General features: G+C 31.4%; 1 protein-coding gene and 1 long non-coding RNA gene across 5 annotated transcripts in view; one reads left to right on the top strand and one right to left on the bottom strand.

The window, feature by feature from the left end:
- The window catches only part of LOC135127969 (sialin), a 36,004-nt gene extending 25,824 nt beyond the window's left edge, over positions 1 to 10,180 (bottom strand). Inside the window, exons 1-4 of the mRNA XM_064054688.1 lie at positions 10,030 to 10,180; positions 9,745 to 9,980; positions 3,599 to 3,871; positions 3,066 to 3,150 (exon numbers count right to left, since the gene is read on the bottom strand). Coding sequence (XP_063910758.1) covers positions 3,066 to 3,150; positions 3,599 to 3,871; positions 9,745 to 9,980; positions 10,030 to 10,048 — 613 coding nt within the window. The 5' untranslated portion in view covers positions 10,049 to 10,180. The remainder of the gene's footprint in view (positions 1 to 3,065; positions 3,151 to 3,598; positions 3,872 to 9,744; positions 9,981 to 10,029) is intronic.
- Positions 10,181 to 10,241: 61 nt separating this feature from the next.
- Positions 10,242 to 13,203, top strand: LOC135127970 (uncharacterized). 4 transcript variants are annotated; one of them, XR_010280308.1, is made up of 4 exons: positions 10,242 to 10,499; positions 10,591 to 11,190; positions 11,245 to 11,355; positions 12,826 to 13,203. It is a non-coding gene; the product is annotated as an uncharacterized LOC135127970 (long non-coding RNA). The 4 variants fall into 4 exon arrangements; XR_010280307.1 differs by lacking the exon at positions 12,826 to 13,203 and having other exon boundaries at positions 10,243 to 10,499; positions 11,245 to 12,390; XR_010280309.1 differs by lacking the exon at positions 12,826 to 13,203 and having other exon boundaries at positions 10,246 to 10,499; positions 10,591 to 10,941; positions 11,245 to 12,389.
- The last annotated feature ends 2,644 nt before the right edge of the window (positions 13,204 to 15,847 follow it).

Raw genomic sequence — 15,847 nt, forward strand, 5'->3', positions numbered from 1 at the left:
AATGCAAGAAAAAAGTAAACGGCCAAAGTCCTGGATCGAACCACTACTGCAATGTCGCACGGATTCGCTAACCGTCACCGAGTTCTCGACTTGCCACTACGCCACGGGGATTCCTGTCCGGTGTTGGTAATATACACGTATTGATTTATTTTTGCGAAAATTTGAACGTTTAGCAAAAAAACTGGAAGCGGATCCATACACTACAAGTGTAGGAGTATATTTTCATATAACTTTAAAATTATTTTAAAATACAATTCAATGAAATGACGTCATCAAATTGATGGTGGGGATGATTATCCAAATTTTAGGTAGTATTTAACCATCTACATGATATTTCTAATATACATACAAAATTCGACAACAATCGGTCGAGCAGTTTCGGAGATTACTTGTCTAATAAAAATGGATACAGACACCAGACAGACAGACAGACAGACAGAAGACAGACAGACAGACAGACAGAAGACAGACAGACAGACGGAAACAAGAGACAACTTTTTTCGTACTGTAGGGGTCATGAAACATCGAGAAAACATAAATGTGGCACTTCGTCTGATGGACTCGATTACTATACTTACTTACTTAGCTTACGCTCGGGAAGTAAAAATAAACAAAAGAAGGCTACAAAAGACAATAAAAAAGTCACAAAAAAGAATTAAAAAAATCCCGACAAAATTTGCATATTTCAGAGAGCATTTGTTCGGAAAAATTTTAAGTTGACGTCATCAATTTTTTGGGAGGGGATAAACGAATAAATTTTGCTTAACGATTTACAATGATTACGATAACTTTGTAATATTTACAAGATTTTAGGACATTCAGTTTTGCAGTTTCAAAGTTAAATTGCAAAATATTGTTATACAGCTTTGCGTTTCTTTCCAAAAATCTGAATTTTCACGGTGAAAATTCGACAGGGATACACACACCCACAAGTATTTTCATTTATAAAATTTAAAAGAACTTTCTATTATAAATTTTGGAGATGACGTCGTTCCATTAGTGGTGGGGATGGTTAGCTAAATTTTAGTTAGCGTTTAACAATCTACATGTTATTCCTTACTAATATACTTACAAAATTTGACAATGCAGTCGGTCCAGTAGTTTTGGAGAATACGTGTCTAATAAAAATGGATACAGACATCAGATAAACAGGCAGACAGACAAACAGACCTATTTTTTCGTAGTCTAGAGATTACGACACGTCGAGAAGATATGAAAGTGGCAATTTGCCTGATGGACTTCCTTAGCTTACGTTCGGGAAGTAAAGAGGAGAAAAAATGTGTTACTTAAAAATGGGACAAAAAAATTTACAACATGGCGACTACAAACAGTGACATGAAGAAAAGGCGACTAAAAAAATGACAAGAAAGATCACAAAAATGCCTGAAAAAAAAATTCACAAAAAAAAAGGCAACTACAAAAAAGTGATAAAAAAATGCCGCAAAAGATGTAACAAAAAAATTGGTCGAAGTTTATTTCCATAGAACTTCCCTCGCTCCTGAAAGAATATTGAGTAAAAAATGAGGCCAAAGAAACTCGACAAACAATGCGACTAAAGAAGTGAGTTGGAAGAGGAGATTAAAATGGAGACAAAAACAGTTTACAAAACAGTGGACAAAAAATCAACGAAAAAATCAACTACAGAAAGACAAAAAGCCTATAAAAAGAGATAACTAAAAAATGGTGAAAAAATGTCGCAAAAAATGCAACATATGTAAAAGGTGATGGAAAGTGGATGAAAAGTACATAAAAACTGAGAAAAGGACACACAAAAAAAGAAGAGATTAGAGAAAGGAGGCAAAAGAAGGTGGTCAAAAGTGGCGACGAAAATAGATTACAAAAAGTGAACATGAAAGAAACGCTACAAAGAAAACGATGACAGGGTTACAAAAACAGAAATAAAAAAAAGGTGACTAGAGAAAGTGATAAAAAGACTATTAAAAATACAAAAAAAAATACAACAATAAGAGGCCATAAAAATGCAAGAAAAAAGTCAACTGTAGAAAAACACAAGAGAAAACAAGCAAAAAAGCAACAAAAAAATCACAAAAAATAAATTAAAAAAGACGACAAAAATGCGAAAACGGGGAACAAAAAAAAATGTGAAAAATAGACTGCTACGAACGTGACAAAATACGGACGCCAAAAAAGTGACTAAAAGAAGGGAGTCAAAAAGGCTATCAGAAAAAGGTGACCACATCAAGTGGCAAAAAACAACAGCCGACAAAAATCACAAAAATAAAAATACGAGTATGTTATTTTAGGAAATTTAGGTAACATTTACTATGTAAAATTTTGAGATGACGTCATCAAATTGTTGGTGCTGGTTGGTGGATGATCACTGATCAGACAAAATTTGGTTAGTGGTTTACCATCTACATAATAACAGTCACCCAGGTAGTTTTGGAAACTTGTTTTAAATAAAAATCCACACAGACAGACATACTCTACGGGTTATGAAACGTCGCCTAAAGGAACCTGTTACAATACTTCCCTAGCTTAGACTTGGAAAGTAAATTTTGCTAAAATTCCATTTGGCAGCAAAATATACCTAATGCAATTGGAGATACAAGGGTTGCTATATCTACCGTCTTAAAAATAAAAGACTTTCATTCATTATTTACATTTACAGTTGCCAAATTTACTATTTATAAAAATACGACTTTCGTATAATTCACATCGGAAAATACAGGTTTCTATTTTACTAAAGGATAATTATGCTTCTTTACTTCTTTAACATAAAACATAACATTTATCCAAGAAACTGGATTTGTTTGATTGTACTTCAGGAGTAAGGACAGTTCGATTGAAATAAATTTTGACTGTTTTTCACTTAGTTTTTGCATGCAAAGAATCAAGTTGCCAACTTGCCATATGACTAAATAAAATTTACATATTTAAATATATAATTGCTAGGGTAATGTCCACAGTGCGCGTACAAGTGACCTTCACCAAAATATGTAATTTCGGCGCAATGTCAGTACGACTAAAAGCCTACCTTTGTAAAAAGAGTCGTGGCAAAATTGGATTACTCACATTCAGTTGTGTACAGACCGTTTGCTCACCTAGATAAGCTGTAACAAATTTGCTTCTTTCGTTCGGAGGTATCCACCTAGCAGTCATATTGTGCATTGCCGGCCACGCAAATCCCTAAAAATATTTGTAAAGGTTAACGAGAACATAAGGGCGAATGTTGGCTTTGAAGCGGCTTGAAATTAGCTCGAAATTAAAATAAAATAAAAAACCTAAAAATAAATACCGGAAAGGTCTGGAGTGGTTTAAAGTGGTTGTGATTTTAACGAAATGCTTTTTGGACGGGGAAGGGTTATTTTAATGTTGAAATTAAGGCAGCGTTAAAAGAAAATACTGAAATTTCCCCGATATTAAACTAGTAATAATAAACATAATTAAACTTTTCGCTTCAGGTGCGGGGTAAGCTTTGAAACAAGGCTAAAGTTGAACGCTTTGTTTGTAACTGATTAAATTCACGGTACTTTGTTTCAACATCATTTAAAACATTTTAAAATTAAATTATAAACAAAATGTCATGCGATAAAAAAATGAAGCTATTTAGTTTGAATAAAATTAACTAACTTACAGCTAGTATTCCCTGCACAATTCTAAGTGCGATGAGATATTGGTGACCCATGAAAGCCGACATTGGTATAAAGAAGCAGCAAAGGATGGCAGTAAAGTTTGCTAAACCAAAGACCAGCTTTGCTCCATATTTTGAGCCGAGTATTCCCCCAGGAACTTGTGTGAGCCAATGCAGCCAAAAGAAAGCACCCAGTATACTGGATTGCTGTTTTTCGTTCCATGCGAATGTATTTGGCTGGGTCTCCACTGGAGTGGCGTTTATGAAGATTTCGTTCTAAAAAAATTGGTCTAAAGAGTTTAGACAGTACTTCCCTCGCTGTCGGAAACTTGACGACTGCATGCCTATTGTGTTTTTTTTCTCGTTACATTTTTGTAGTGGGAATTTAAAAAAAAAATGCCATGACGTCATCAACATTTTTGCAAGGACACGTATATCAGTTGGGATAGTAGTGTAATACTAAGAATAAAATTATTGTATTCCCAAATTTTCGGGAAAATGAAATATTGATTTGTAATAATCAATAAAATGACGAAACAATTTACTCACGTATACGGAGCCGGCGTGTACTAGGAGAGGCAACTGAAAATCGTTTATGTATAAACATTCTTAATTTAAGACGACAAGCGTAAAATAGCATACGTGAGAGTCAAACGAGAAACTGTAAACAAAACCGATGGTCGTCTAGAGGTTATTATTGCTTCGACTTCCGCTTATTATATAAAACATTGGGTTTTATTTTAACTTTTGACGGTGGAATTCACAATTGGTTGATTATAAACATGTCTATACCACATTCGCGGAACCTAGTCAGCGCACAAAACAAATGCACGTCTGTAATGTTAAAGTAAATATAAATAAGCGTGCAACCTTTATGTTTCAACCGAGTTTTTACTTTACAAAATTTTGTGTCTACCAAATTGGGTTGGTCCAATGTAATACTAATAATAAGTGTTGCCTTTAATTTAATCAATAAAATAAATTGACTTCATTAATTTTTTTGAGCCACCTCTTAAGCAAATCTAAAAAATATGAATGAAATAATAAATCACAAGTACAAACTCATCATATTTTTTGCATTTTAGATACGATTTATTCAGCAAAATTTAGTGGTGACGTTATCAATTTTTTTAGGGGGGATGAACAAATACATTTTGAACAAAAGTTTACCATGCTTATGATAACTTTAAAATATCTCCAAGATTTCAAAGCATTCGGTTTTGTAATTCCCGATTAAATCGATAAAATAAATTCACGCATTCATTAATTTTTTTGGTTCACCCTGTATACGCAAATCCAAAAATATGAATGGAATGATAAATCACAAGTACAGACTCATCATATTTTCTACATTTTATATAGGATTTATTCAGCAAAATTTTAGGGTGACGTCATCAATTTTTTAGGGGGATGAACAAATACATTTTGATAAAAAATTTACCATGCTTATAATAACCTTAAAGCATCTCCAAGATTTCAAAGCATTCGGTTCTGTAATTCCTGATTAAACCAATAAAATAAATTCATGCATTCATTAATTTTTTTGAGTCACCTTTATATGCAAATCCAAAAAATATGAATGGAATGATAAATCACAAGTACAGATTCATCATATTTTTAACATTTTAGATAGGATTTATTCACCAAATTTTAAGGGTGACGTCATCAATTTTTTTAGGGGGGATGAGCAAATAAATTTTGATAAAAATTTACCATGCTTATGATAACTTTAAAACATCTCCAAGATTTCACAGCATTCGGTTCTGTAATTCCTGATTAAATCAATAAAATAAATTGACGCATTCATTAATTTTTTTCAGTCACCCTGTATATGCAAATCGAAAAAATTTGAATGGAATAATAAATCACAAGAAGAGACCCACCATATTTTGTACATTTTAGATAGGATTTATTCAGCAAAATTTTGTGGTGACGTCATAAATTTTTTAGGGGGGACGACCAAATACATTTTGATCAAAAATTTACCATGCTTATGATAATTTTAAAATATTTTCAAGATTTCAAAGCATTCGGTTTTGTAGTTCCTGAGTAAATTAATAAAATAAATTTTGCGCATTCATTAATTTTTTTGAGTCACCCTGTATATGCAAATCCAAAAAATATGAATGGAGTGATATATCGCAAGTACGGACGCATCATATTTTGTACATTTTAGATATGATTTATTCGGCAAACTTTTGAGCTGACGTCATCAAGTTTTTGGAGGGGATAACCAAATATATTTTGACTAAAGATTTATGATGCTCTTTAGAGCCTTAAAACATCTGCAACATTTCAAAACATTCGGGTTAGCAGATTCAAAATTAAATTGGAAAATGTTTTTTAATTTTGATTTTTTTTCCAAAAATCTGGACGTTTCGGGTAAAAACTCAATTCGGAGTCGTAAACAACATGTGTAGGACTATGTTATTTTATACAATTTAAGACCCATTTACTATGTACAATTTTAAAGTGACGTCATCGCATTAGTGGTGGGGATGATTAGACAAATTTTGGTTAGCGTTTTACCATCTACATGATATTCCTAATAGAAGTACAAAATTTCGTAACAATCGGTCCAGTGCTTTCGGAGATTATCTGTCTAATAAAAATCCGGGACGGCAGACAGACGGACAGACGGACAGACGGACAGACGGACAGACGGATAGATGGACAGATGGACAGACGGACAGACAGATGGACAGACAGACGGAAATGGGGACCTATTTCTTCGTCTTCTAGGGGTCATGAAAGATCGAGAAAACATAAAAGTAGAGAGTCGGCCGACGGACTCGATTACAATACTTCCTTTGCTTACGCTCGGGAAGTAATAAAGTGAAAATTAGTGATCCAAAAACCGAACTATGAGGCACCCCTGATCCCTGAGTATAATATTTCGACCGATAACCGCAATGGGTTATATACAGACAACAACGCCTTAAATATGACTTAAGTAAAGTTATTATTAAGAGATTGCTATAACACAAGGTGTACGTCCTAAGTAAGAGACGATGTACGTAATTTGGTGACGTAGTGGGCAGCGAAAATTAAATCAGGAAAACTAGATAGGAAGTACAGTTCACAAAATCTCTGGTCACGGGGGCGCCAATTCTTATGGGGGCGCGGCCCGCACAAATACAGACAATATGAAATATATTAAAACAGTTGGGCAACGGAAAAAAAATCTCAATTTCTCAATACATGCTTAACTTGGACTGTTTTTGTTCATACTTCGGAAGAATTCGTCTATTAGCACGTTCATATTACAATCATCAACCTTTAAAAGATAAACATTTAAATTGGATTGGTTTGGTCTCCTCAAGTCACTCAATTTTTTCTTAAAAAACTAGATGTCTCGCATAAACAGTCATAAATTTGACAACATTTATTCGGCAAAACTGTAAGATGACGTAATCACTTTTTTGGGGGGGAGGGAGGCATAAACGGAAAAATTTTGACTAACTATTTACCATGCCTCCTATATGTTTAAAATAAGTTCATAGGATTCGGTTTTGCAATTTCAAAGTCAAATTGTAAAATGTTAAACAATTTTGATTTTTTCCCAAAAAAAAATTTGGATGCTTAAAAACACAGATTAATAAAATTACCTCATCATTTTTTGATAGCCTAACGACGTTTGCAAGATTTCAAAGTATTCGGTTTTGCAGTTTTAAAGTTTAATGGCAAAATGTTGTTATAATTGTTTCTTCAAAAATCTCGATATCTGAGGTAAAAACCCGACACGGATTCATAAACCACAAGTGCAGGATTATCTTATTTTATAAAATCTAAATAACATTAACTAGTATTGTAAATGTTGGAGATGACGTAGTCCTACTGTTGGTTGGGATTTTGGCTATAATTTTTTGTTTGTCTTATGTATTTTTTTAAATACTTACATATGTCTACGTATATACTCTACCGCGTTTGCAAATTTTTTTACAGTGCAATGCAATTTTTAGATGTTTGACGGCATTCCACTTTCTACTGGTTTTTATCACTTAGGGTTTGTTTGCACAACAACGTTATTGTGTGTTTAATTTCACAGACCAATAAAATTTTAGTGGATACAAGAATAAAATTGTAAGAATAATTGTTCTACTAAATACATGTGTAGGTAAGCGAAGAAAAATGTTGCTTCTCCGGTGGGAATCGAACCGCACGTTTACCGCTTGCCGGGCGGGTGCCCTTACCACTGGACTACGGAGGAGCTTATCTTTCTTCGCTTACTACTACGTATTATTGTGCCGCCACACATGTTTCTGTCTTGGTGAATGTAAACATTAACAATAATTCAAAGCGATACAAAAAAAAAATAAGAATAAAAAAGTCAAGTCAGTAGCTAGTAGAAATATTAACAAAACATAGGTAAGTAAATGTTGTAAAATGATTTAATACTTAGCATCTGTTTAATTTTTCGAAAGTACTACTTTTTCACTGTTTATTTCTGGCTATCCTGAACCACGAATTTCAAAGTAAGTGCTATAGAAATAATAAATATAACATACCCTTTTTACAAGTTTTAATTAGATAATGTTAACCAGGAGTTTTATTTGAAAGGCCAAGAAAATGTAGATTCCGACACATTTACAGTAAAATTTAGTCATAGACGTAAAATGTAACAAGTTTTATAAACGCGTCTTTAGTTAGGATTTTGTTTACTCACGACTGTAGCAGAGTGGAGCAAGTGTTTAAAAAACGAGTGTCTGGAGAAATTTATGAAGATTCTACGTACTATTAGTGACTACGTATTTAAAATGCATTCAAAAAGATCCCTGTGTCTTATTATCTAGACATACCTAAAATTTTTACGTTTAGCTTTGTTTTCTTTTTTTAGTTTAGTTTAGCTTTGTATAGATGCCAACGTCGTTGGCGAAACGCGTCGGCAAATAGTTTGTGTGTTTTTGGTGTTGTGCGGATAATCGTTACATTATCGTTATTTACAGTCAAACAACCTGGAGTAATCGTTGTGAAGTTTAAAATGTATTTTAAGAATATCAAGAAGGTGGCACAGTATATAAACCAGAATATGTTTGAACATCCTAATCAAAAGTTTGATAACGTCACCTCAAAATTTTGCTACATATATATTACTTATTACTATTATTGTTATCATCATTAATATTGTTATAGATTGCGATTTATTAATACATGCCTATACCACTTGGAAAAAAATTAAACTTTACAAAAACATTTTACAATTTAATATTGAAACTATTAAGCTAAATGCCCTGAAAATTTGCACACTATTGAAAGTTATCTTGAACATGGTAAGTTACCAATTAAAATTCATTTTTTCATTGCTTCCAAAAACTTCTAGACGTGACCTCAAGGTTTTATTAAATAAATATTATTTGAAATTTATAGTATGACATCCTCCTTTATTTGTGGTTTAACATTTTTTAGAATTGTTTAGGAGACGATGGGTTAAAAAATATTTTAACCAACTAACATTGATTATCCTTTTATTATATTTTGAAAAAAAGAACGCTTGAAATTTGAACGTGAATTCGACAGTTTTTAACTTGCATTTTCGTATTATTAGAGTTAAGAAAGTTGCGTTTAAATGTTTTCAGATTTAATAAACATGCACAAAAAATTTTGACGTTATTTATTTTTAAGATTCCATTAAAAACTTTGATCTCATGTTATTTTGTTTTTATGATAGTAAACGTTTTAGATATCTAAATTAAATCGCATATTTACGGGAAAAACAATGTATGTAGCTGAAAACAGTACACTTTGTAGATCTAAATAATTGCTATCTGACGTCAAAATATTTTTTTAATAATCTAAAAAAATTAATAAATTTCCATGCTCAGATTTTTAGCACACGTATGTATTTATTCTGCTTAATTAAGCACAAAGACGGACATTTTAATTTCTGTCAGTAGTTAAATAATGTTATCAGTGTATGTATGAATATGCAATCAAAGTTGATCTAAAGTTAACCGAAATTTGCATCGTGAATATTTTAGTGAAAATTTTCTATATTTGAACTCAATCAGCATATTTTATAAATATATGATAAATTGTATTATTTTTCAAAAGACGTATCATAAAAAAGTGTAATTTTTTATTTTATTTATTAATATGTATTTTTTTTGGGACTGGAAAGTTATTTTGATTTAATTTGGAATATTACTTACTTTAAAAGAAGTCAAGTTGTAATTTAGTTCACTATCTCGTGCAAGAGAAGAGTTGTCAATTTTTGATTTATTATTATCCAGACATTCACTTGTTAGTGTAAGATTATTATTACTTCTGTATTTCACCATTGATACAATGGCTATATTTAAATTCGTTCTCAACATATAGTTGACGGCAAAACCTAAAAAAACTAAATGCCAGAGTACATTTCTGGCAGTACAACATTCTGTTGAACCTATAAAAAAAAATATGAGAAATATACTTTTTTTATTACCGAAACGTACCATTTGGAACTTTTCCCATTTTCTTTGAATATCTTAACTAATATCACAGTCACTCAAGAAAAAATAAAATCAATTTCATCGCCTTTGCCGCCGCTGACCGAATAGCACAAATCGTGAGAAAAACAAATTCAAACCTAACATAAACTGTATCAGCCTTATCACCTAATCACATTGTTTGTGAATGTTCTTATTGTTATAATTGTTATAAATAATACTCTGAAAATATAACGCTGTGTGCAAACAAATTCTCGTGCGTCTACGAATAATACATAGAAAAAATAGTCATCTTCCCAAATATTTGTTTCCAAATTGTTGCGTAATGTTACCTGTTCGAAACCATGTTCTAAATGCGTAATCCGGGTCAAAGGTGGCGGTGAGTGTTAGGGGTTGCTCCAGCAGATAGCGATCGATGAGTCGCCCACCACCCTGCAGATGGCGCACAAAGCGCAATTTTTACGAAAATGTAATTTGTAAGTAGAAATGGGAACTCTAATCGAACAATAACATTATTGTTCAATTAATTTATTGGGTGCATAAATTAATTTATCTTTATTGCTGCAGGGGTATATGGTAATGACAGTTATATTGGAGCGTATTACGGTGTGTTGGATGAGGAATAAACTGGATTTGCTACTGCATTTTAGTATACTCGTTATTAATATATTTGATAAAGATAAATAAATATTAATGTTGCATAAATTATAGATGCTTTGGGAAGGTATCACACAGGCACGTGAATTATGGAGTGCTGATAAATTTATATGGAATCGATGAAATATAGTATGGGCGTTTTTATTTTTATCCATATGATAATTTGTGTGACATTTTTACAACTACATTTGATAGCCAACTGTAAAGATGTAAAAAATGCCTTTAAAAACTTATGGCGCAAATGATCTATTAGATATAGAGGTATAAATGTAAACTAAATTTTTTTAATAGTAAACAGTGAATTTCAAATTCAACATTAGCAAGAATTGTTTTTGTTTTTTAATAAAACCGATGTAATGAATTATGAAAAATGGTATTTTCTGGTGATTATTACACCGAGGAAATCCATACCGTTAGCACCATAAAAGAGACATTAAGAAAAAAATTGCTACAGTTTGCAAAAACCTGATAAATGGTGTTATAGAAATTTCAGGACACTAGGTTTTGCAGGTTTAAAGTTAAATGTTGTTATTACACAATATTTGCTTTGTTTCTTTTTTTTAGAAAAATCTGGATGTTTGGAGAGAAAGCAAGACGGATTCATAAACCACAAGTGTATGAAGGACCAGGTTATTTTTGATGCGACGTCGTCCCAGTGTGGGTAGGGATGATTAGGCAAATTTGGGTTAGCATCTTGCCATCTACACGATGAAATTTGCTGACAATGGGTCCAGTAGTTTTGGAAATTATCTGTCTAATAATTATCTGCAAAGACTGTAGAAGTGTAGACGACAGACGGAAACGGAAGACTCATTTTTTATATTTTCAGGGTCATGTTAAAAAAATGATTTGGATTATTTGGTTTCCTAATTTATCGCAGTGACATGATATGCACCAAGTACATTAATTCAAATCTACTTGATGCAGAGAGCTAACCCAGAAATGGCTTATCTAATTTTCTGAGATTTTAGACATTTGATAATCATGTGTGATTAGGTTATCTGAAAATCTTATTAGGTAAATCTCACTTCAAAGATGTATTATAAACTCTTTAGTAATGCATAAGCGTTTATATAAAAATTTCCAACTTTACAATTTATCCCAGAGGAGACAAAATACCTAACTTCCGTGAAACTTTATTACGATACAAAAATTAATTTAAAGAATTTCGAAATAAATAAATAAATAATTTGCAGTCAACAAAAAAATATGTTTTACACACGTCAAATAAGTAGGTAAATATAATAAAAAAATTGCCCCGAATAACAGAGATTTAAGATATATAATGCATGATAATTCACAGAAAAACATCTAATAAAAATTTATCATGCTTAGTGCATAAATTGTGAACATGGAGTTTAAAAACCGCCCAAAAAATTGGTTTAAAGTTATTTAGAAAAATTTCCTTAGCCCCTGATGCACAGGAGTTTTAGAAAAATTATAAAACTAAATTTTGCGTATTTTATTTTTTTATGATAACGTCATCAATTTTTTGGAATGGCATAACCTGGATAAATTTTGATTAACGATTTACTACGCTTACGACAACGTTAAAACATTTGCAAGATTTCAGCAGAACATTCGGTTTTGCAGTTTTAAGGTTAAATTGCAAAATGTTATTACAGAATTTAGATTTTTTTTCCAAAAATCTCGATATCTAAGATAAAAACTCAATACGGATTCGTAAATGACAAGCGCAGGAGCATCTTATTTTGTAAAATTTAAATAAAATTTGATATCATAATTTCTGTTCATTTTTTATTGTTGCTTACTAATATAATAATTTATAATAAACGATAGGTATATAGTATATTACTAAAACAATTTTTTTCCTTTTATTGAAATTTTGTAGAAACTGTAAAATTGTTTTAAAAAATAAAAAGTATAAAAAACTTTATCTTAGTTTTCTAAGAGGATTTTTCATCATGGCAACTGTTCTCAATTTAAACCACCTTTACTGCTTCCAAGAGCACGAAAATGAGAAAATATGCAGACACCTTCTGGTGCATGTATTGTTCTTATTGATTTCCTCAAAAGTTACAAATATTAAGAATTTCAGCTCCGATACATAAATTGACTCGTCCTTTCATATTCTCAAAATACTGAAGTAACACTTTCACACTCTTATATGATTCTCCCTTTTAGATCTTCAATTGTATCTACTGTTTGTCTACAAATAGTGGTTTTCAAAGTCGGGAACAAGAAATACTCTAAAGGTGTCAAATCAGGCGATCGAGGCGGGTAGATATGGTCTGTGGGGAAGATAACTAAACGTCGTCATAAAATTTTTTTAGAAAGTTTAAGCTTGTTTGAGCTTTAGTTGTTTAAAACGATGTATTATTTCATTAATTAATTTAGTTCTAGTTAGAAGCAAAATGCAGTTTGGTAAACTTTACAATAGCTATATCAACACATAGCTTACGCTCGCTAGATGTTGTACATTACGATAAGGAGACATTGTGTCGTTACAAATTAAAATAACGACTTTGTGGTACTAAGTAAGTGTAAAATAATGTTTTGTGGTAACGATTTTTGTGTTATGACAATAAATAACAATAAATAATAAAATCACTTTTATTTTACGTAGAAACGTTATTCATATGCAATAATTACAGTACAGTTTGGCAAGAAACAAATGATACCACAATAATAACAACCAATATGCTATTTGTTCGAACAGCAGCACCTTCTTGCATTTGCGAGATCCTTGTCTTAACAATAGGTAAAATAAAAACAAACCCTGTCTGCATTCTGATGCTATTGTTATATGTCGAAAGTTTCTTCTCGTAATGATGTTGTTGTTTAGAAATGTCGACTTTCCACGTGCATCTGACATGATTCCTGAAAACCTAAAAGTTTTCAGTTTCTGCATAATTTTCCTTTAAGTTAAAAGGACATATATCTTTAGAAAAAAAAGCTTGATTATTGGAATTTCATGGAAAACAATAATTAAATTTCGTTTCAGTATAGGATCCTATTTATATATAAAGACAGAAGTAGTACGTAGGTAGAGTGGAAATTCTTTGAGAAGGACTCACGAAATTTTGTGAAACCTATTAATGCTTATTTTTGTAATAATTCTAAACGGCTTTTTTTTTTAATTGAAACAACAATTTTGTTATCTAGACTGTGCAATCAGGTGACGTAGGAATAGTTTCGAATTACATAATTACTTGGATGCAAAGAACATTACAAAAATTTTCCATTTGTTTAAGTGTCTTAAATGAGATATGATCAAGTGTTAGCTGATAAAATATATAGGTCCTTGCTTCCATGAGCGTAAACATAGGAGGTGTCAACGAATGTTTAATTTAATGTTTATCGATAGTTGACAATTTGTGGAATACAAAAATGTTGGTTATTTGTTTCTGTTTGTCAGTGTAGGGGCAGTTTTATTTGATACATAATCCCACATGTTACTAAATTTTATCGAGAAATTTTAGGTATTTTAAGATTATCGTGTGAAGGGTACCAAATTAAAAAAAAAGTAATTTGGCAAAATTCTAATTTTTCTCCCTCGTTACAAAAATTTATAGACACTATTTTTGTTAAAGTATTTTTTTCTTTTCAATTACATGTTTAGCTTGAAAGTCTATGCTTCAAATTTTTGTATAAAATTAACACACTATGATTTATTATTATTACCTAATATTTTGGAAATAAATTTGTAATAAATATAATTAATAAGATAGAGTTTACTCTACAGTGAGTCTTTATTTCTCTGAATAACATTTTGAAATCTTATTCTAATTTTCTTCTTCGACACATATTTTTTTTAAGGACAAGCAGTTTTTAGTGAATTCTTAGTTGAAATTTAAAATCTTTTTACTACTGGTTAAGAGGAGGCCCTTTGTTATGAAATTTTTAAGTATAATCTGTCTACAAATGTTTCTGTATAATGTAAAGGATTTTTTTTTAAACAGTTTATCGTCATCTTCTTTTTAAATATGTGGCGAAATTTTTCATCACGTATCCTTAAAAGTCAATATCTCAATCATTTATGGAAATTTTGAAACGATGTTTTCACTACTGTCTTTAACTTACAAAACTATAGATCGTAGAGAAAATATCGTCGACGAAGAAGACATAAAAGATAAATGTCAGATGTAACAAAATAAAATAATAATAACAACAGTCAGTGATGGTAGCCTACTGAGGTCGAAACAGGACGTGAATATAATACCAGAAAAGAGCACAAATTAAATCATGTGAAAGGAGAAAGAGAGGAAAGTATGGAACGCAAGACTTTAAGGAAAAGTAAACCTAGCAAAATAGCAATACATAAAATACATGAAGAGACAAATGAAAATGGAATGGAAATAAATTATTTACCAGTTTTGGGTGTCATAGAAGTACGTATGAATATAAAGAAGAAAATTATTGAAAGGGGAGAAGAGAAAAAATTCAGTAAGACTCATACTTGTCTTTCAGAAGCAAAAAAGCTTAAGGGAACGAAAATATACATTAATGAAGACTATAACAAAGACACAGGACTGCATATAAATGGAAATAATATAGACTGAGGCAAATGAAGGAAATTGGAATTATTGCCAATGATTATAATAATTAAGGTTAAAGGAAAAAGGAAAAAGGAAAGACCAAAGGAAGAAAATATAGTGAGAAATCAGCAATGGTGTATGAGCAGGAAGAGAAAGAAAAGCTAAAGATAAGGGGTCAGAAAAGGAAAAGGAAACTAGGTTCAGTTTAGTTGGTTTGGTAGTTAATAAAAAGGAGAAAGCTTTTGTTTAACGAAAATCAGTCGTAACGACGACGACACCACAGTTTCCCCAACACACGTAGCTAATTCTTGAGGTTTTTTTAAGCGGAAGTAGGCGAATTTTCGACCGACGCTAACACGTGTATAAATTTGTGTTATTGTTTGTAAATTTACAGTTCACGTTAGGAGTTTAATCGTTAACTAGTTCTAACACAGTTTAACAATCAGAAATATATTTAGGGCGGGCATTTACTAGGAGATTTCAAGAAATTCACTTAGTCAGGATAACACCCCTTGTTTACAAAATTATGAATAAGTTTCTAGATGCTTATACTTAAGTATTCCTCATATAAGATTGCTAATAGTTCATTAACGGCAGTTAAATTAACCTAACGTTGCTCCATTCTGGAAAAAGACCGTGGAAAGTGCGGTAGAATTCATAGTATCGTG

This window comes from Zophobas morio, unplaced genomic scaffold, assembly GCF_036711695.1.
Source record: "Zophobas morio isolate AGI-343-1 ecotype UQ-CSIRO unplaced genomic scaffold, CSIRO_AGI_Zmor_V1 ptg000012l, whole genome shotgun sequence".
Lineage (NCBI taxonomy): Eukaryota > Metazoa > Arthropoda > Insecta > Coleoptera > Tenebrionidae > Zophobas > Zophobas morio.